This window comes from Pholis gunnellus (assembly GCF_910591455.1).
Source record: "Pholis gunnellus genome assembly, chromosome: 11".
Classification (NCBI taxonomy): domain Eukaryota; kingdom Metazoa; phylum Chordata; class Actinopteri; order Perciformes; family Pholidae; genus Pholis; species Pholis gunnellus.
Window position 1 is genome coordinate 17,052,961 of NC_136538.1, and position 22,615 is coordinate 17,075,575.

General features: G+C 43.1%; 1 protein-coding gene across 2 annotated transcripts in view; it reads left to right on the top strand.

The window, feature by feature from the left end:
• Positions 1–22,615, top strand: part of LOC306703005 (ankyrin-3-like) — a gene marked incomplete at its 5' end in the record, with an annotated part of 117,523 nt that overhangs the window by 76,762 nt on the left and 18,146 nt on the right. Inside the window, 23 exons of one of the 2 annotated variants that reach the window (XM_079168803.1) lie at positions 136–333; positions 568–666; positions 1,584–1,682; positions 1,814–1,912; positions 2,053–2,148; positions 3,693–3,765; positions 3,990–4,046; positions 8,528–8,651; positions 10,035–10,046; positions 12,317–12,419; positions 13,214–13,264; positions 13,921–14,030; positions 14,848–14,880; positions 15,791–16,015; positions 16,226–16,380; positions 16,762–16,973; positions 17,161–17,368; positions 17,753–17,849; positions 18,785–19,013; positions 19,100–19,225; positions 19,537–19,659; positions 20,200–20,226; positions 22,226–22,307. In XM_079168803.1, coding sequence (XP_079024929.1) covers positions 136–333; positions 568–666; positions 1,584–1,682; positions 1,814–1,912; positions 2,053–2,148; positions 3,693–3,765; positions 3,990–4,046; positions 8,528–8,651; positions 10,035–10,046; positions 12,317–12,419; positions 13,214–13,264; positions 13,921–14,030; positions 14,848–14,880; positions 15,791–16,015; positions 16,226–16,380; positions 16,762–16,973; positions 17,161–17,368; positions 17,753–17,849; positions 18,785–19,013; positions 19,100–19,225; positions 19,537–19,659; positions 20,200–20,226; positions 22,226–22,307 — 2,638 coding nt within the window. The remainder of the gene's footprint in view (positions 1–135; positions 334–567; positions 667–1,583; positions 1,683–1,813; positions 1,913–2,052; positions 2,149–3,692; positions 3,766–3,989; positions 4,047–8,527; positions 8,652–10,034; positions 10,047–12,316; positions 12,420–13,213; positions 13,265–13,920; positions 14,031–14,847; positions 14,881–15,790; positions 16,016–16,225; positions 16,381–16,761; positions 16,974–17,160; positions 17,369–17,752; positions 17,850–18,784; positions 19,014–19,099; positions 19,226–19,536; positions 19,660–20,199; positions 20,227–22,225; positions 22,308–22,615) is intronic. The other variant, XM_079168804.1, reaches the window with a different exon arrangement.

The window sequence follows — 22,615 nt, forward strand, 5'->3', positions numbered from 1 at the left end:
CTCATCCCTGTTTTAAGCAACACTGAGCATAACAAGCCAGTTCTTAGTACAATATAATAGATAAAATAATCCATGAAAGTAGAAGAAGAGCTCAGTCCAGCCTCCTAACCCCTGCATCTCTTTGACCTGCCTCAGAATGGCTACACGCCGCTCCACATCGCTGCCAAAAAGAACCAAATGGACATTGGGACCACGCTGCTGGAGTACGGCGCCGACACCAACGCAGTGACGCGACAAGGCATCAGCCCCATTCACCTAGCAGCTCAGGAGGGCAGCGTGGACCTGGTGTCCCTGCTGCTGACCAAGAACGCTAACGTCAACATGTGCAATAAGGTAAAATCAGTGACGGAGCTACAATATGTAACCAGCTACTCGACAATGATCCTAGATACTAACCCTTGCGGTTATCACCTTAATCACCATTTTTCGAATATAGTTAAAGACACTGTCGACCACTGGTTTCCAGCATCTTGTTTACTGAGAGAGATGGCATGTTTCAGTCTTATGTGCTTCCACCATAACACATTTATTTTGTGTATTCACACGTGTTTCTATCCTCATCCACAGAGTGGACTTACACCACTCCACTTGGCAGCGCAGGAGGACAAGGTTAATGTGGCAGAAGTCCTTCTCAACCACGGGGCTGATGTCAACCCACAAACGAAGGTAAAGGTTTCTCAGCTTGTATACACACACACACACACACACACACACACACACACACACACACACACACACTGTAAATACACACACAGATAAGGGTCTTCAAATCGCTTTTTACAGTTGGGGTTTGATGCATAACTTTACATTCACACACATCATTGACTCTATGATTGCCTTCGTGTTTTTCTCTCTATTTGAAGTGGATTTTCCTCTGTAGTTTTAGTCTAGTCATGGCATCAGAAAAATACTCACGCACACAGACACACACACACTCACACACACACACTTGGTCCGCAATCATCTCGGGTGATAGATAAATAAAGGATTGATACCTGAGAGGAAGGTGTTCATGTCGTTATGGGGGCACACACTGCAGCACAAACACACATGCACATGAGCCCGTACATGCACTTATATTCAGTCACACTCTGTCAGTTACATTCACTTACACACACACACACACACACACACACACACACACAGGCCCCATAACAGGCTGCTCATGTTCACTGAGACAAACCTGCTGCAGTTGAAGGTTGGACTTACACAAGGTTATGTAGAGTGTGTGTGTGTGTGTGTGTGTGTATTTGTGCTGACAGGACACTTGTTTACAGCAAATAGGTTATTCACTCACTGATCTAATCCATTAGCATTATGCACTGTACTCACAATTCAACGAGGACGTGGAATATGATGCAGTTTTGAAGTTATATTTATAATCAAAGATGGCATGCTAAAAATACAGGTTTTTTTCTTGCACAGTTATTCAAGATTCTTTTGAAAAATGCACTGTTATATAAATAGTTCTTTCAGAAACTGTGACTTAACAAGATGAGGCCGCCAAGTCAGCGTGCGTAGCTGTATTTTCCTCCCCTTTTCATCTCCTCGCCCTTTCGTGTCTGTGTCTCTTCCTCGTGCAGATGGGTTACACTCCGCTGCACGTGGCCTGTCACTATGGCAACGCAAAGATGGCAAACTTCCTGCTGCAGAACCACGCCAGAGCCAACGGCAAAACCAAGGTAGAGAAACACATGTTCGCCCACCTACACACACTCACACGCCCGGTCTTATGTTACTGTTTTTTTTGTGTAGATCTTCTGTCACATTCAGATTTAATTTAATATGACTGTGTTTGTGTGTCTCTGTCTAGAACGGGTACACTCCTCTACACCAAGCGGCTCAGCAGGGCCACACCCACATCATCAACCTGCTGCTTCAGCGCGGGGCCACGGCCAACGAGCTCACCGTGGTCAGTGCACAAACACACAGACACACACACACACACACACACTCCACCAGAGCTGAAGCGTGATGAAATACTGAATGCTCTTTTGTTGTTTTCTGTGCGCCTCCCTGTGAATACCTTCCTGTTGCTCTCTCCCTGGTCAGAATGGGAACACTGCACTATCAATCGCCCGTCGTCTTGGATACATCTCTGTGGTGGACACTCTGAGGCCCGTGACGGATGAAAACCTGACCACCATGGTGAGGCACTTGTCTCTCAGCATCTCATATAATTAAATGCACACAAGCTCTAATCACATCACCAATGAAGTTCGAGCTAATTTAAGTCTGATGAATATTTTTCTATAACTTGGAAATGGGTTGAATACAAGAGCCAGCCTAATACAATGACTGCATGTGACATTGAGGTTAATTAGCAACCTTGAAAAGTTGTTCTTGAGGTTTTTTAGAACCCAGGCAAAGCGAGACCGAATAAAAACATCTTAAAAGTGAGGATTCAGCATCCTCAGTTATGCTTTCATTACATTAACGAATCTCAGACTTTGCATACATTTACTCATTCAAACATATTAAAGTAGTTTTTTAATTGATTTCCTATACTTTTCCGACAGCAACGGATTTGTATTAATTTCTAAACTGTATTAAAATCAACTTGAAACTATCATTAGAAAATCAATCTCAGCAACCACCAAAAAGCATTGCAATCAGGAGTTAGACGGCAAAAAAAAAAAAAAAAAAACTTGGACAATGTGTGATAAATAGTACAATTCTGGATGTTTGTTGCATTGAGAGGTTTTCTATTTGCTAAAACCTTCCAATATGCTTTAGAAAATGATCTGGAGTATTTGTCCCTGTTGGACTAAAACATTTATAACCACTATTGGTTTAGTGCTCCTTATTGAGCAGCTGTAGTGAACTGAGCTGCCAACAAACTGTGAATGCAGTGATCGAATGAAACCTGCAATTAAGCCAGCAAGTAAGTCAGTAAGTCACGCCATGTCACATGTGGGAAGTTGTCCTGATTAAGAGAGAAAGAGGGCTTAGATTGGAGCTTAAGGTTTCTCCTCAAATAGCTCAGGTCAACAGCGATCTGACCCACACACGTGTCTGGGAGGAAGAGAGGGAGGGAGATAGTGGGAGAGAAAGGTGACAGGAGTGAGAGTGGGGGGGGGGGTGAGTGAAGAGACGGACAAAGAGGTCACTGAGGATCCTGCACAATCAGCAGCAAAGTGTATTAGTCTATGCACAGTGAAGTAACTTAAAGATCAAGGTTGATTCCCCACACCTTTGTGGGATTGATCTATTACTCACTGTGCAGAGGCCTCTGCTGTTGTTTTATGTCTCTGTTGAACCTAAATCTGCAGCCTGGTCAGTTATGTGGAGTAAAATGGCCTTCAAACAAACGGTATTATTACTTCTTACTGTGACAGAGGCCACGGCTAAGATTCAGTTTAATGTCCATATTAGGAAACATACGTGAAGGTCACACTTTAGTTGGAATGTAATGCTGAACTTGTCATTGACTGACTACAGTTGTCTCCAAAATATATACATTTTCAGGTGATATAACATGTTCACATATCAATAGGGAACTCAAATGATCATGTGGTATATTATATTATTTTTAAAAGTGTACTACGTCATTGTAACTCATATTTTCCTTCTGGAACAGGTTTAAAGTTTCAGGGATTTATCCAGAAAAATAAAATATGTTTGAGAAAAGAATATGTTATTTTGGCAAAACTAAATGGTTCAGTTGTCCATCTTTTTTTCCACATTTACAGAGTGCATCAGAAAAACACAAAATCAATGTCCCAGAGACCATGAATGAGTTCCTGGACATGTCCGACGATGAAGGTATGTGAAGAATACTCAAATGACTGCTTCATTCTACTACGTTTCACACATTTAGTACTAAAATGACATCAATGCATACTTGCAAACCATTGCTGTGACTTCATGATTTGATAAAAAGTAATGTCAATACCCTGCATGATTTCCGTACACATGTGACTGTGCTATGTGATGTCGTTTTCATTAACATGCGCATGTTTCACTGTATGTGTATTCAAATCACACAGTCCGGGCCAATGTGCCAGAAATTCTCAATGAGGAGTCTTTTTCAGATGTTGATGAAGGTATTTGTCACCAGTTTGCCTCCACCGTTCTGTTTGTTTGTTTCGCTTTAACACAACACACTGCAGCAGAACACACCTGTCTCATTGAACAGCTAACCGCCTTTGCTGTACTACGCTTCAGCTTTGCTGTTCATTTTTAATAGAAAGTCTGCAGGCAAAATCTGAATAGACTCAACCAACAGCCAGAGCACACACACACACACACACACACACACACACACACACACACACACACACACACACACACACACTGTAACTGAATGCTGTGGTCATGCACTTTAGTTATTATGCAGTTTATGAATACTGTTGATGTAAAAATATTCTCATCCCAAGAGCCAATAAGAGGGTCAGATAACAGATATTCTACTTCTTTGTTTTATTTACTGTCAGTCTGCCATCATCAGACAAGGAATGAAGTCTCAGCTGTTTTAATTTGTTCAAGAAAACCGTCAACAAACTTCAACATTTTTGAGCTGTTTTAGTCTTGAATCTGTTCTTGGGTTTCTGGCAGGATTGAGTGTCCTGTTTCTTTTCGCAAACTGACACTGCCGATGTTATTTTCGCTGCAACTTGAAAGCACATTTGTTATTTTTAACTACTTGCACATCATCTCGTACTGCGTGATCGTCCTCATCGAAGACACTTTGTGAAGTGTCATCCGCTTGAAATCTCTTTTGAAGGAGTTGCTGTGAAATAATGAAAACAAGGTCAATGTGACTCACTTTATGTTTTTATTCAGTTGAGACAGACTATGAAAAGGCCTGCATGCATTCAATGAAACAATCGTGTCTCACTGTATTTAAACCCAAATAAATGACATAACAATAATGATATCATACCAGAATAGCTGCTGGAGCAGGGCAGGACCGGGTGCCACCGCCCGGTTTACAGAACAAGTCACATTGTTTTCGGGCCGCCCACCTCAGTCGCCTGCCCTTTGTTTTGGAACCGCAGAGCCAACAGGCCTGTAAAATGGATGAGCTTGTTATGGGCTGTTGCTTAGGCGACAGTAGGAGGGGGGGGGTGGAGTTTCTATGTCAGGTGATACAGCTAGAATCAACAAGTTACGTACTACACACACACACACACACACACACACACACGTATCAGGTGAAGAATGATGAGTTTGCTCCGTAGCTGCACGATGAAGATCCTCATTGACACTCCACATAAACTGTTTATACTGTGTGCATAATTCATCAGCATCGTAGTGGTGCAGCGCACACTTGAGATTCACTTTGACCAATGGAAAGCAGCACCAGACCGGCTTCAGTTAGCTACTGCTTTCAGGCCTGCACTCTTTCATCTGTGTGTGTGTGTGTGTGTGTGTGTGTGTGTGTGAGGGTGTTAGGAAGTAAAGACTGTCCACATCTCTGTTTAATCCTAAAGCCAATCCTATTAAGCTGTAGGTGAAAAGGACTCTCCTGGTCTCTGGCTGTTGTGTGTGTGTGTGTGTGTGTGTGTGTGTGTGTGTGTGTGTGTGTGTGTGTGTGTGTGTGTGTGTGTGTGTGTGTGTGTGTGTGTGTGTGTGTGTGTGTGTGTTTGTGTGTGGCCTGCCTGTGCAATCACATGCTCATGTCATGCTTTCTATAGACTACTACTTGTTGCCACTAATTGTACCGTCTTTAGAGATCAACTTAACTCCTTGTTGTGCTCTTCTGTCTATAGTATTGAGTCGCACACTCCCTCACTGGCCTGAGAGCATATTATTACTACAGTTGGTGTTGTGTGTACTGAAGGTCTTTAACTGACACAGACACCTCTTGCACAAATGTTCTAAATGTACTTGTGCAAGTTTTAGTCATTGTGTGCAACATGTAGATGGAAGAGAAATGTTGCTCAAGAATTTAAAAAAAAGAAGCAAAATGCTGGTGGTTATTTCATCATTATTCTAGCCCCACTCCCAGCTTGACATGCAGCCAGACTTCCACCATAGAGGAAGAAAGACACAGGAGGAGTGTCCAGTGAGAGTTCTCCTCTTCTCTCCGGCACTGTCTCTTCTGCGGAGGTTCCCAAGCATTTGCTCAAACGACCTGTCAGCTGACTCTGCTCTCCACAGAGAGAGGGTAAACACTTTCAGTGCGGCCCCTTGTTGACTCTCTTCAGCCGGAGTTTGTTGTGGATGCTGGTGAGCCAAAGGGCGCACCGAGACTTTCTAAATCCCATCAGATGAGCTTTTTGAGCCGCCTGCAGGAGAATTAACCCCCGGTGTGGGAGATGGCTTTAACTTCTACTGTTTCTTCACGGCGATGTGCACTTGTCAGCACTTAAAAAGAGCTTGAATTGTGTTTATTTGCGGAGAAAGATGCGGCAGAGATGTGCGCACCGGCGGTAAACGCGCAAGTTGGTCTGAGTGGAGTTGAGTGCGTGGGGTGAAGAGAGGGCAACATTTTCCATCAGCGCCATGAAGCACTGAATGGACTACTTGATAGTCCTCCTCACCTCTCACTGGATTTACTGCTCATCCCGGGGACGTTTTTAACGGAGCGTTAGAAAATAGAAATAACCCAGAGATATCAGAAGAGTTGTGATCAATATGGCTGCGATGAACAAAGGTAAGTCGTTAGAGCATCAGATGAAGTTTAAATGGTCGTTCTTTGGTGTTTTGAAGGTTGCGATGTAAAAAATTAAAGAATTAAAGAACACAGATGATCGACCGATAGACAGAAAGTGGAGTGTCATGAGAACCGATGTGAAATTAGTAATTATTATGTATTTATGTTATTGGATGGTGAAGATTGATGGCAATTCACTCAGCCTTTTACATTTATTTTTAGTTTTTTTACTGCTGTCAGAGTGAGTGGGGTTTGATGCGGTGACATTGTACCACAGATAATCCAACAATAGGAGGTGTGTGTGTGTGTGTGTGTGTGTGTGTGTGCGCGCGCGTGTGCGTGTGCGCGTGCGCGTGTGTGTGGGGGGGGGGGGGTAACTGAGCTTGAATGGGACGGTGATACATTAGAGCACCGGGGAGCCAATTGTCTCCCAGTTGTGTCAAGTCAGACAGAAACAGCTAGAAAAACACAGGAAGTTAGGTGATCCATTTAACCATCAGAATAAAAGCATCACATAAACCTAAAGAATTATGCAGCCTGTCTTGGATTCTAAATCCGTAATATTATGTTAGTTTGCTTTCAGCTTTCTTCTTGAGTTGATATCTAAGGTTTTGCATGATTAGTGTCAGACTAAAGGTGCATGTAAAGCTCCAGGCTCATCATTTTGCTCTGACATCCAAAAATGTTAGGTTACTGGGGAAAAATTAAACTAAATTTGCAGATAACAGTTTCTTCCTCAATTAATGTCACTTTTATTTCACTGGAAACATATTGCAGTTTGTCTTTACTCTCATTTATATTGATTCATACAGCATTGTCTTCAGGATAGTTGAGGGTAGTTCTGGGATTAGGAAATGAAGATGATAAAGTGTACAAAGTATTTGGCTGCACAGAGCAAGTGCATATGCCTTTTCTGTAGGTCGATATTCCTGTTGTAGACAGTAGAAGTTGGTCGTTTGTGTGATAAGTCAGAGAGATGTAAAGCAAACCCAATGGAAGGACATGAATGAAATTAACTTAAACTTTTAATATCCCGTTAACATTTTGCTTTGGGGAGTTCATTTGGTCACGTGGTTCCATGAGTTTTGACTAGCAGGTGTTAATTTCCTTGTTTGAGGCGAGGTTTGACGACCTACAAATCTTTTCACCGATGGCTTTATTTTGAAATGTGACACCGGAAACGCCTACTTACCGTTGTCATCCAGCTTGACACTGGTGCTGGTGTCTGATCGGAGTGCGGCAGTATTGGAGGCAGGGGGAGGGGCTGCGGTGAAGGAGCACAGTGTTGCAGGCAGGACAGAGCCGGACATGAGGGAGAAGGGGAAACACAGTAGCCGCTCCGCCGGCTTCATTGACCGGCGTGTCATCGTCCACCGGTCCGCCGATCGAGGTGCGGTGCGGTTCTGCACTCTGTGCATATTTTCTCTTTATTGTGCTCATGCTTTTTGGTCGCTGTTAAACCCTCTGCGCTCCGTCTGTTGAGTGTTGTGAAAGGAGCTGCGTGTGGTTTTACAGGAGAGCTCCAGATATACCGCAAAGTGGCTTTGCTGCTGCCTCTGATGGCATTTTTCCTCTAAAACATGATTATTGTCTAACCTCTAAAACAGTCAAGCATCGGCGCTGCTCAGTCCTCCAGCTTCATGTTGTTGTTGTTGTTGTTGTTGTTGTGTCACAGCCAAATGAATAGACAAAGTTGCAGTGGGCTATGCAGTTGCAGTGATGTATGTTGGGTTAACCAGCAGAGTGCTTTAGATGAATGATCCAAGGCCTCCTCTAAGTACCATGATCAAATAAGAGAGACTGATGTCGGCAGTGAGGGCTTTTTTTTATCTTCCTGAGGTGCCGCATCGCCTCTATTTGCCCGGATTGGCTTTTTGAAATTAACAGGCGGATTTTATGATATCATCCCCCCCCCCCCCCTACCAGGTGAGGATGCGTTGACTGGGGACACGGACAAATACCTGCGGCCTCAGGACCTCAAAGAGCTGGGGGATGACTCTCTCCCTCAGGAGGGGTACATGGGTTTCAGCATAGGAGCCCGCTCAGCCAGGTAAGCGCCTGTCATTTACATTATGAATGTCACTGATGTTCTCTGGTGCAGTGCTGAAAGCTATTTGGTCCAACTTGTCCGTAGAATATTGTGGCCAGGCTATGTTTGTATATATCTGATGTTGATGGTGTGGTTGCATCTACGCATCAGATATGGAGTTGTTGGACTGAAACAGATCATATAATGTACAGCCCTTCCAACACACACACACACACACACACACACACACAGAAACTCAGACACAAACACACACACACACTGACACACAACAGAATAATGGAAATCGCTGGAGAAAGCAGCTGGAAAGTTGCCATCCAATGATTCAACCTGACAAAATGATTCAGCGTTTTATGTGGCCTCAGTCAAAGCCAGGCAAAGATTACAAATGGCCCATAGTGTAACACAAGAGATATAAGCTGTATCTTTGAACTGTGAGGCCTTTGATACTCTCCGGGAACAGCTGCTCATCGAGATTCGGCACAGGCCTAACGACAGTTTCAGATAGTGAACAAAGTATGGAGTGGAAACCGGCCAGGCTCCGGCGAAAACACATCGGCAGCACACAGGACAAGTGCAGCCCCAGAGTGTATATTGTAGCCACACGGACAGATGGCTGATGTACTGTGATGGTTAGATTGATAAATACAACGACACTAACTGTGACAGGAAGCTGCTAACACCAGCGGGTCGCTAGAAAAACATGGGAAACAGTGAATTAAATGGAGTGATTCCATAAACAAGCACGTTTGACGAGGCCAACGGGTCGTTTACTGGAAAGACATTTGAATTGAATTGTGTGATTTGCTGTTAGGAGTTCAAAATATCTAAATTATGATAGTTATGAGGTTTGGGACCACATTTCAGGGTTTGAAAACTGCTGTTTTTTTTACTATTGTTGACAGTTTATTGGTATTTAAGGGTACTACAGAGAAAAGTATATTAGGAAAAATAATATCTCTATCTGCTTCAAATTAGAGCTACATACTTAAACTGATCATTTATGCTGCTGCTTTGTGTAATGCATATGAAGTAGAAGAATATTAAGCTGAAAAATGATTTTAAAATTGTTGTGAAACCTTATATTTTATTGATCAATGAATGTATGATGAAGTTCTTTCCTTCTCCTTACTTTCTGTTTATGACATCGACATTGCATGGTTTGCTTTTTGACTGGGCTGCACACACACACACACACACACACAAACACACACACTTCACAAATAACTAGTCACAGCACACCACCATGCAAAAGCACAGCATCAATGTCGTATGGGGTAAAGAAATGAAAGCCACATCATGCTTGAATGTCTTCAAAATGCTTCGCTTTTCACTCTTCTATTTTGTTCTTTTCCTTGTTTTCCTGCACCGTGTCCCTCATTCTAGCCCTAGACTCAGGTAAGAACAGAGTAGTAGTTGTAGAAGTAGTAAGCATCAATAGTCGTGAATGGTGTCCCCCCCCCCCCCCCCTTCCCCTGTGACCCATAAACTGCTGTTTAACCCTGTTCAACCCTACACCCATTTAAACCACTAACCCAAACCACGAGTCATCCATTGACCATCATCCAGTGTTGTCGTCATTCTGTTTGTGGTAGCAGATTTGTCACTTGTAGTTTTGAGATCGTCGCTCCATTTAAGCTGATCACCATCCATCATGTTTTCTAATCCGTCTTTAAAAAGTATATGTTTTTGATGCAGGTGTGGAAAAAAAGTCAATCATTCTCGAAATGAGAGAATAAAAGCCACAATGTGTGTTTTTTTGCAGACTTTTCTTGGAATAATTCTATAACTTTTTGAGGTGGCTTGTTCTTAAGTGGCACTTATAATACATATATATATCTATATATATATATATATAGATATATATAATGTTGTAGTGCCACTGGGTGTAACTTCCAGGGATCAAACACTGTTTCTTAATAATCGGCCCCTTTTATCCCCTCTATTGACATGTGGAGTAATTGAAGATTTATTCGGGATTAACATGGATGTTAAATCACGGTTTGCAGAGATGGAAACTTAACGGCCTGATATTTCGCTGGAAATTTGATCCAGCATTTAGAAATCATCGAGGACAAACACAGGCGTCAAACACACACTGATGCATTTGCGCGCAACCACTCGCGTGTACGCACAATGACACAAACGACTGTCCACACAGTTGCCCTCCTAAAAGCACAGGACCTTTGGTGGTGCCAAGCCGAAAAATCCAGTGATTTGGATAATATAGTTAACCGCGAGGCAGACAGACTGATCAACATTAAAATGGATGGAGTGGAAAGAGGAGTCTTCCATTGGGCGAACTGTTCATTAAAACAGTAGAGTCTCAGTAACATCAGAGATGGTGGAGATAGAGGAAGAGATGAAGGGACAGCGCTGGCATGACATGCAGAAATAAATGACAGACAATAAAGACGACAACCAAGATCATTAGAAGGAGACACAGAAGGACATTCAGAAGCTTAAGTGTTTGGGGAGGAGAGGAGGATGGACAGAATGAGAAAGAGGAGGAAGCTGTGAAGAACAAACAGAGTGTGTGAGGGGGGGGGCATAGTGCTGCCATGCCAGCGAGTCCATTCAGGCCGTATAGAGTTGCTTGGTAACTTCGATGGTGGGGTAGGCAGGCTGTGCTGAATAAAGGGCTTCTCTCTGCGCTGAATAGTGTGCCCACTCAAACACGCTGAGCTCTGCATTTTTCTCCCCCCCTCGCTCACCCGTTCTCCCCCCTTTGCACTCGCACACAGGACACATCAACACACACGTACAGTATACAAAATGAGGCTTTTGTCGGTGGGATCGTATCTCCTCGCAAGCCCCTCGTGGTGCACAAACGCACGCTCATCATAAACGTCGTTTGTATGCCCCTAACAAGTGCGCACAATTTAAATGTCTGTATCGTGATTGTGCGCCGGCTCTTCTGCTCTGATCTAAACCCTGTAGCGAAAAAACAGCACAGGACCAAAAAAAAAACCTGAAAGGAATCTACAGCACCGCATTGAGCCTGAGAGGCTGCAGAAATAGGCACACGTCACCGCGCACACAGCCATAAAGCAGACTGCAGCAGGACGGAGAGAAACGACCAGCTTCCCTTTTTATATGTCTGCTGCTCAGAAACAGGTCTAGGTCAGCTGCTAATCTTAGAATAAAGCGGTGTCAAGTCTTCGAGCTCGAGTCAGATTCAACCGTTTGAGACACTTTTGAGCAGATCTCGTCTCTTTTTACTGTCTACGCAGGAGACGTGTCAGCGAGCTGCGCAAACTCTCCCCAAATCTGTCATATTTCATCATTTAGACCCACTTGGTGACATCTGTGTTCATGATGCGCACCAAACCACACCTCTGAACGGCCGTCTGTGTTTTCCTTCAGTCTCTTCCTCTTCCGCGCTATCTCTCAATGCAAACAAACTGACCTCGCTCACATTTCCATCTCTGAATAACCTGCTGCGGTTTCTTATCTCTGTCAAACTGCGGGCTCTGAAGCCTCTCTCTCTCTCTCTCTCTCTCTCTCTCTCTATTTTCCACTTATAACTTTTGGACTCTCTCCGTCCAGTAAGTAAAAGAGACCTGGTTCCCTGGAGGTTGCATGTAGTAATGGATTCCTTGCTTTTTGTTTTATGTCGTGTTCCCCTGCCCGTCACTTTTCACGCCGGGTTGCGTGGTAACATGTAGCCTCCGCTCCTTCAGTTCGGATAGGTCCAACACACTCAACCGGAGCTCCTATGCGCGGGACAGCATGATGATCGAAGAGATTCTGGCGCCCACAAAGGACACAGTAAGTTACATTTCTTGTCTATCTTTTCTTGCCCTTTTCTCCTTCTCTCTGTATTTGTTCGCTTTTTCCTTCCGTCGTATCTTCAGCGGTCTGTTTTTTCAGCTTTAGTGTCTCTTCTTCATCGAATTCCCTGGTGGTCTTTCTGTCAGTGGCCTGGTGAGAAACAGCACGCTGGGTAGAATTAAATCAGGGTAGCTTTACTTGTGTTGCACAAAGGTCATAACAGAAGCAGCGTTGACGCCATGCTTTCTTTTGCCAAAGTGCTGAGGGAGAGTTTATAGCACCTTGACGAAGACTTTATTCAAACCTAAGGGCTTTGGGAGGCCCCTCTTTGCTTCGCTCTGCAGAGCTCGTCTAGCCTGTCCAGCGCTTGTTTTGGTGGTCAGGAGCAAAAACAGAAACTGTAACCTCTTTTCCTAAACAATATTAGTGACATAACCGACAGATTCAATGACATCATCACCCAAGATCTCGAACTATACATGGCCAAAATATGCACTTTCCTCAACTCTCTTCTGTAACAAAAATAAGCAAATGTTTTGGACTTCCAAAGGGCTTCCCATTACATTGGTATCGTATCAAACTGAAAATATACACGAGGTCAAATCATATTTTCCTCCACGGTGGTCCGCCCATCGTTGTATAATCTGCTACATACAGAACCATCTAATCTTCACAGAGATAGGATCGCGTTTCCTTTGGTGGAAATTGAATCTTTTGGTAAAACAAAGCTCCATGAACTCATTTGTCTGGACCTCAGTGTGACTTCTGAACTGTCTCTCTTCTCCCCTAAGCTTCAGAGTGTCTGTAAAGACATTTCCTACTTGGTTGACCCACTCAATAAGGTATAAAGAGTTCACGGATGTCCGACTCATTCGTCAGTTTTGTTGTTGTCTCCTGTGGTTCAGCTTCCATTGCTCTTGAGTTTTGTATATTTGTTTGTTTTGGATCAATGCCGTTCTCATCTCATTCATTCGTGCCGGTCTGTATTTTGGTCGTTCCCATGTTACTTTCAGTGTGCTTGAGTTCTCATGATTCGATGTTCACATCCATCATTTATTAAAGCTGGTGTCCAGTTTCTAGTTTTTCCAGGCATTCATAGTTGCCGGATGTAGTTGACTTTTGTACGTTTCATTGGAGCACATTCACCGCGTTATGTATTGTGTCTTTTTGTCCTGATCGTGGTGAGACTGTAAATAATAGTTAATAATGTTGAAATATGAGTTAAAAAGACGTACATGTTAACAGCTCATTGCCCCATACCATGCATGGTAGAGCAAAGGGAAGGCAGGGTTATGTGGTGCAATGATTCATAATTAGCTTTTTTTTGTCTTCTTGGTTAGCATCTTTCCTTCCATTTACAATCGTTTATATTTTTCCCTTTTCCTCCTTCCTCATTTTTTCCCCTCATATCTATCTGCCACTCCTAATCCTCCTCTTTCTCCGTCTTATCTCCTCTTCCTCGTCTCTTTGCCTCTGTCTTTGGATCCTCTTCTCCCAGCACCTGGCCGTGACCAAAGACTACAGCTCTGAGTGTATGCGGCGCTACAGCTGGACTCCGGACACCATGGACCACAGCCACAACACCGTGTCCAGTCCCATTCACTCTGGGTAAGACCAGCCGCACTGTCCCATCCGATCTGTTTACCAGCGTGCACACACACATACCCCCACATTCAAAAGCTGACATATACACAGCATGCACATTCACATAACTACTGCATACATAACACATCTTCTATGCTCACTGCACACAACTGGTGTATTGTATTCTGTTCTCCCCTTAAGAGTCAATATTCAGCAAACCCTGCAGCACTGATGCAGACATGATGCAGAGCTGTGGGCTTTCTGCAGCGCTGCTATTGTACACATTACATTACAGCAACAAAAGACACAGTCTATCATCTAAAAGCTCTCATGTCATACCGCACGTCTAAAGACACGGTCCAGATGTCACCCTCTTGTTCACTGACATCAGCTCTATTTCTGTCATCACAGAAACAAAGAGCAGACTCTTGTGTGAGCTCATGGCACAGTGGCTCGTGTGTTTCCTTTGGATAAGATTTCGCTCTCATTCGCATACTTTGAATATATGGCATGCTCTCGATGAATGATGCCGTCTTTGTGCAGAACCTAATGCATAATTTGCTCAGAAGTGAAATACTGGAGTGTGTCATGTCCAGTTTTCTTTGACTCATTATTAGGCCTTGTGTGTTTGTCTGTCTATGTATTTATTGTTTTGTTCTTTGTAATTTCGTCCTCAGTGTGTCTTGTGTTTTCCGTTGATTTTCCATCTGCAGTTTTTTTAATCTCTCCTTCATCTTCATCTAGTTGCTACAGATCCCAACAGTGGTTGTGAAACGTTGATACTAAAACTAGGCTCTGGGGGTTTGCCTCCTGCATTGCCTCCATTGTGTTTATTTTGCAGCCTCTCCTCCCCGCTCCCTCAGTATGACTCCAGGTGATGACTGAGTTCGCTGCTCTCACCCATGATGCCGCAGTGACGTCACTCTCACTCCTCCAACTCTGTCTCCCTCTCACCTCGACACACTCTCTCTCTTCCCCTCTTGGCCTTCTCTCCTCCGCTCTGTGCTTGTCTCATCCGTGTGGTCTGGTGTTTCATTTGCACTGCCTAGATATTAGAAGTGTGATCGTCAACGTGTTTGGTAGTCTTTTCATTGATGTGCCATCTCTCTTCCTCTCACAGCGCACATTGAAAAATACATCTTGCTCATAACTTTACAGGGATTCTGCTACTTCCAGCATACAGTATAGAAAAAGCAGCCATACAGTACATATATCACTGGTAGTGTAAAGAACAGCCACGTTTGGCTTTAGGCGCTCATAGAAAATACATCCTACTCCATCTTAACTCTTTACTTGTGTCAATGATTATATGGGAGGCCAGAACCTGCTCTTTATTTGAAGACACATCACATATGAATCACATTAATCCTATCTTGGTGAAACATCTGTGCAGGTGTTTCAATATTTGATCACCGAATGCTGCTTTAGAGGAACTGAAATGTGGCAACAGTCTCACCTTCAGCCTCAGGAGTGGAAACTAAACTTTCTGCATCTTCCTCAGCACCCTGTTTAGTTTCAAACTGTTTTAATGTTCTAAATTGAGGCAACTGAAGGTGAGAGCTGCTAACTTTCAGAACTCAAAGCATCTTTTTTTCTTCTTCCTATCTCTCGCTCTTTCTCTATTTTTGTTATTTCCTCTCTTTTCCTTACTTTGTTTGGGTGTACGGTGATCACAGCATGGGAATCGTCCTCCTCACTTGTGTCCGTGGTAAAGCTTCCTTCTATCTTTCTGTCTGTCTGTGTCTTCTTCCTCCTCTTGACATTGTTCCTTTTACACCTTGCAGGTTCTTGGTCAGCTTCATGGTGGATGCCCGAGGTGGCTCCATGAGAGGTAGCCGCCACAACGGCATGCGCATCATCATCCCTCCGAGGAAGTGCACGGCGCCCACACGCATCACCTGTCGCCTGGCCAAAAGGCACAAGCTGGCCTACCCCCCACCCATGGTGGAGGGAGAGGGACTGGTCAGCCGGCTGGTGGAGGTTGGACCAGCTGGGGCTCAGTTCCTCGGGTAGGACGCTTGGGATTTTTTTTTAACTTTGTGTTGATGAGTCTTCAGCAGGTAGTGGAAAAATCTGCGATATTTCCTGACTCATAAAATGGTTATGGATTGCCAGTGAAGCTAATTAACTAGAGTTATTATTAAAACCTCAAAGCTGCCATAACGTTTGGGGTTTCTTTTACTTATTCAAGTCTCATCGTGTTCTATTTTCTCTTTCAGTCCTGTGATTGTGGAGATCCCTCATTTTGGGTCCATGCGGGGGAAAGAGAGGGAGCTGATTGTGTTGAGGAGTGACAATGGTGACACGTGGAAGGAGCACCAGTCTGACGCCAGACCAGAAGACCTCTTTGAGCTGCTTACGGGAATGGATGAAGGTAAAGGAAAGGTTATTCTGTGTGCTTTTAACATTTCTCAACGTTAGTTTGTACAAAGACAGTTTTTGTGTCCGCAGTGAATGGATGAAGGTGAACTGAACCTCTTAGGAAAACCTACACTACATAACCCAGGGCTATATGTCAGCTGGTGACCTAGAAAATCTAACTTTCACTCCAGAAACAAGTTTTTCACTCTGCTTAGCCTATTTACTGTCCTGTTTTGTAGCAACACTGACCAAAATGTCATACCCAAATAGTACCTAACATTAACATATATTTATAAAGTCAGAACTTGTATTTAGTGACATCTTAGGAAAGAGAGAACAACTATTAAATGTTGCTTAAAGATCACATTCATGAGAGTAACATGTTCTGTCACAGAGCTGGACAGTCCCATCGAGTTGGAGAAGAAGCGCATTTGCCGCATCGTCACCAGCGATTTCCCTCAGTATTTTGCCGTGGTGTCGCGGATCAAGCAGGAGTCTAACCACATGGGTCCTGACGGAGGCATGCTGTCCAGCAGCACCGTGCCCATGGTCCAGGCCTCGTTCCCACAGGGGGCGCTCACCAAGAAGATCCGTGTTGGCCTGCAGGTACGGCAGGAATCTGTTTCATGACTCAGCTGTCTCTTCGCAAATACTGTCCACTGACCTATTATTTATTTATGTACCTGGCCTATTTATGGTTGAATATTTGATTCCGCCTAGAAAGTTCAGGGAACGTTTGACCGACCATTTCATCAACAGAGTTTTCCTCCGTTCTTCCCGTGTTTCTGTTCAGGCCCAGCCCGTGCCAGATGACATGGCGAGGGCGGTCCTCGGAAACAGAGCCACCTTCAGCCCCATCGTCACCGTCGAGCCAAGGAGGAGGAAGTTCCACAAGCCGATCACTATGACGATCCCCGTCCCGCCTCGATCGGCAGAAGGCCATCCCAGCGGCCACCGAGGCGACGCCGCACCCTGCCTGCGTCTGCTCTGCAGCATCACAGGCAAGTAGACCTGAAGATAACTAGAGCACGACAGCACTGCAGCTTGTCCTCTATCCAAAATGCTTCTGCAGGCCGAGCATTAACTTATTGATTACACATACTTTGACAGTCATTGTATCCTTAGACGCTAATAAATGTGTTAAGTGACACCAGCCGTAGTTGCTCATCCATTTATTTCACATAAAACAGAGTTGGTGACTCAGAGTCACTATGACTTGAATAGCCGTGGGCACATCAGGACTACTTTGATGTAAAAAAAAAGCCACCGGTCGATAGAGGGAAGATGAAGCGCTGAGCAGATAAAAGGATGAGGATTACAAAAGCTCAAGCTCTGGCAAGGTTGGAAAGGCAGTGAGCTCATCTTTTGGCCCTTGTTCCACGCAGGAGGGACGTCCCCAGCCCAGTGGGAGGACATCACAGGGACCACACCGCTGTCCTTTGTAACCGATTGCGTCTCCTTCACCACAAATGTGTCGGCCAGGTGAGACTCACACTGAACTGCTCTATTTTTATAGTGTGCCATGTATTTGATCACTGTAAAAAAAACATATTACAACCATATTTCTGAAGCTGAGTAATTAGCACTTCTTCTAAAATATATAAATTATATAATTTTACCATTTGGATAAATATTGCACTTCATTGATCTTTCACTGTAGTGTCCTCATAAAGATGTCATAAAGTGAAGTCTTGCTTCTCTTATTTTTCTTGTAGAAATTAAGTACACGTTGGTGATCTAGAGATGATTAGGCGTTAACAAAATGAACCTGCCACTACAAGAACTCAGATTACTGTCAGTTGGCAAAATTCAACTCTGGACAGCTTCATTTTTCTTGACTTTAGCATCTCATTTTTTCTTTTACGACGCACATAAGCAAGTTCCCCACTTGCCTGACTCTACATGTTATTGGCTGACTGGTACAAAGTCATGTTGACCGTACATTGTTGAGACTTGCCTCTAAACTGACCTCAGCAAGTGAACCTCTTGGTTATAATACAAAAAAAGTAATGAGCTGTCATCCTAACTAGACTGGGATCATGTGGCAAGTGTGCAGCCTGATATTAACTGAGCACCCTATTGGTGTTCTGTTATTAAATCACTAATCAGCTGTCATGTGCATGTGTTCACCCTTCAGAGAATAAACCCAGCTCGTTTGATTTATTGCTCGAGTTTCAGTGTGATACAAAAATGGCTTAAATGTGCAGCGCAGAGTTCCAAACTTTAAGCTGTTTTAAATCATCCTCATATTAAGCTAATTGTTCACTTGGCTCACTTCCAAATGTGTCGTTCTTTTTTTGTCTGCCCTCCTCTTTTCTTCTCTCCCCTCCTCTTTACTCCTCTCCCCTCCTCTTTCCTCCTCTCCTCTCCTCTTTCCTCCTCTCCTCTCTTCTTCCCCCCTCTCCTCTCCTCCACAGGTTCTGGCTCGCAGACTGTCACCAGATTCCTGAGACGGTGAGTCTAGCGTCTCAGTTATACCGGGAGCTGATCTGCGTGCCGTACCTGGCCAAGTTTGTGGTGTTCGCCAAGATGAACGACGCTATTGAGGCTCGGCTGCGCTGCTTCTGCATGACAGACGACAAAGTGGACAAGACCCTCGAGCAGCAGGAGAACTTTGAGGAAGTGGCCCGGAGCAAAGATATCGAGGTGGGGTCGTGTGTTCATGTGGATAAAAAACAAATTGAAATGCATCAATTTCATTTAACCGCATGATGGTCTGTAAACTTCTGTAGGTTCTCGAGGGCAAGCCCATCCACGTGGATTGCTATGGCAATCTGTCCCCTCTCACCAAAAGTGGGCAACAGCTGGTTTTTAACTTCTTCTCCTTCAAGGAAAACAGGCTTCCTTACAACGTGAAGGTATAAAATGTATCCCTCCTATCGCCCTCTCTCTCTGCTAGCTTTTACTGTCTATGTTTTTCACTCTGGTCTCCTTTGTAAATGTGCCTCGCTGATTAAATCATGTCAGAAATGTCAGATCATCCTCTTGCAATCAGTCGACATTCATAGTAATAGTGATTTTCTTCAGAGCTACACACTGACTCAATTGTTGTCCTAGTCGTTTTTTACATGGATGGAAAGAAGAAGTGCTTTTTTTCCACTTTGCACGGTCGTTCTTACATTTTTTTTGTCACGTTCAACTTATGCAACCCTTTTGCTGTCCTCTGCAGGTCAGAGATATGGGCCAGGAGCCATGTGGCCGCCTCTCCTTCCTGAGAGAGCCAAAATCCAGTAAAGGCCTTCCACAGACTGCCATATGCAATTTGAATATCACACTGCCAACCCACAAGAAGGTAGGATCACCATGTTTGAATAGCTCATCCTTCCAGGCCATATCATATCATCGACATGTAAATTAAATTAAAATACAGAGAGCAACGTTGTCCCGACATCAAGAGGAGCCATTGAAGTTCATTTGGTCTAGAAATGACTGCCTGCTGCTTGTGTCTTTTATTAGTGTTAAAGCCTGTGCCAGTCATAAGACCCCACAACGTACACATGCAGCCGCACATGCACATCGTGCTTTGTTCTATTGCCTGGCTCACTGTGGGTACATATGAATTCTGCAAAGAGACGTCTCTCCTCATTTGTTTGTTTGTTGTGGTATCGATTGATCACAAGAAACTGAACTTATTTTGCTTTTGCTTTTTAAAATTTGTTTTTGCTGTTTATTTTGTATTAATCACATAGATTTATTCTGATGCCTTTTGTTGTTTTTGCTGCTACATTTTCATCCCCTGAATTTTATTTCCACCTCCCCGCTCATTATAACGTCCCTGCTCTCCATTGTGTCACCTCTCTCCTCTCCTGCAATGCATCTTGGAATACCACAGGATATGGAGTCTGATCCTGATGATGAGGTAAAACAGATTCTTCATCATCACATGGAACTGCTTCTTCTTTGTCGTCCTTTCTGTTGGCTTTACTGCAGATGCTGTAGTAAAAATGCGTGTCGCAGATATTTTGTCTCCGTACGGTACCTTGGTGTGAAAGATGCTTCGGACTGCATGTTTTTTTTACACAGCTACGTGATTTCTGAAGTGACCCCTTGTAGTGCATGAGTGGAAGTGGCAGTTGTTTTAATCAGCAAGGATTTATTTGTTGTTGTATTCATCCCAAAGTGCAGTGGAGCCAATTGCTGTGCCACACCTCAGCTTGTTTTCCATCTCTATCTTCCTTTCCATACATGTCAAACAGGAAATCACCACGTCTCCATCCGTACTATTAACTCATAGAAAGTTTCACACGGGACTATGGTCAGCTTCAGATGAAACCCTGACTCTTATCATTTGTCTACTTAGTCATTGTTTTGTTGTTTTTGGGGTTTCCCTTCTTCACCCTTGTCCTTGGCTTGTTTGCAACAGAGAACACTAACTCTCTCTCAGCTGCATGTGAGAACATGTATAGGAGACTTTAACCAAAGGGAGATGAGGCTGTTTTTATGTTTGAGTACTTACATTATAGTGGCCACGTGTGTTATAATACTTGACCCACCCGCCGGACAAAATGTTGATATTGGACAATTCAGAAGGTTATTAAACCTAGATTATGTTCAGTAACAGCTTTTTTTAATGTTAAGTGACTATAACAACTAAAATATTCCAACAATAAGTATGATTAAAGTATGGTTAAGCCTTGTGCATCCCTTAAAAATCCCTTGTTTTCCACTTTCACTGAGTTAAATCTTTAAACCAACATTAGTCCTCATCCCAACAAACAAATATGCATTTATTTTTAGAATATGAATCCTTTAAATTTCAGTTTGTTTACATAGTGCTCCGTAATAGAGCAGCAATAACCCAAGTAGAAACCAGTAACATAGCATGTATTTCAATCCCCAGTTTTCTCATGTGACACTTTAGGAACTTCTAAAAGAACAACAGTGAAAGATCTGAGCGTTCTTGTTGGGACGTAAAATGAAAGTCAGTCGCTGATGAATGAAGGTGCTAGATTATGTAAGGCTTTGTAGATAATTAAAAGGATTTTAAAATCAATTTTCAAGGATACAGGTAGCCAGTGTTTTCTTTTTTTTTGGTGTTGGTCAAAATCCTGGCTGCAGCATTCTGAATTAACTGAATTAAGACTTTTTAGGGAGAGTAACAGGAGAGTTGAAATAATTGAAGCGTCTAGTATTTCAGCAGAAATGCTTCCATCATCATTTCAGCATTGTTCTGAGTTTTAAAAAAGGTTTTATTTTTAGCAATGAATTATGTTAAGATTTGTAAAAGGTCATAGTTTCAAAACAACATTGATTGTGAGAGCGGCGGATGAAAGGTAGACACACATTCATCGCTCCACCCTTTTACTTTCCACCTTGTTACATAAAAGCCACACTCTTAACTGCACTGGCATTGAATGATACTGTAAATTACGTAATGCTGGATTGTCCAATATAAACTTAATTTTTGGAGACCAGGCAAAATTTGTATCACTGTCCTAATATTTAAATGAAACAATTATTACTATTATTTAAATTTTAGGAAGGTGTAACGTATCTTCATAAGAGAACGTTTTACACACCGTAATAACTGGAAGTTGGATTTTGCCAATGCTGACCACTTACTGGAGTAGGCCATACAGACAAAGCACATTTTGTCTGAAGCTATGACATTGAGAAATGCAGTGAGTGAAGAGATGCATTACTCTCCAGAGGAGGCACTACAGTACACCTGCAGTGTCTCCTTGTGCCAGTACTAACAGCATGTGCTGATTCACTAAAAACAGGACAGTTTTCGTGCACTGAGTTATCTAAATTAACAAATTAACATTAATATTTAGACCTAATTCTGATAGATCAGAATCACATTTCACCATATTTTTTATGTTAAAGCATCTTTTGTTCTTTTTTGTTTGTTTCAGACTGAAAAGCCAGAACGACGTCATACCTTTGCCTCCTTAGCTTTGCGTAAGCGCTACAGCTATTTGACCGACCCAGCAGCGAGTGAGTTTCCCATTTTTACTTGCATAAAATTTTTGATTGATTTCAGATGTTAATGTGATTTTAATTAGTTTTAGTGTCTAAAGGTCCCTCTATACAGTGTACATATTTTCCTTCATATAGCCATAGTATAGAAAGAGATCTACCTGGCAAAACCTGTTCATCAATCATTTATTTTATTCACCTGATACATACTCTTTGAACATCTGTCGTTCATCAAACATTTGCATGGTTTACTGTGTGTTACGCTTTGCTTACCCACTCCATGTTGACCAAAAGTCTCCCTGTTTCAATTGTTCTGTTATTTCACA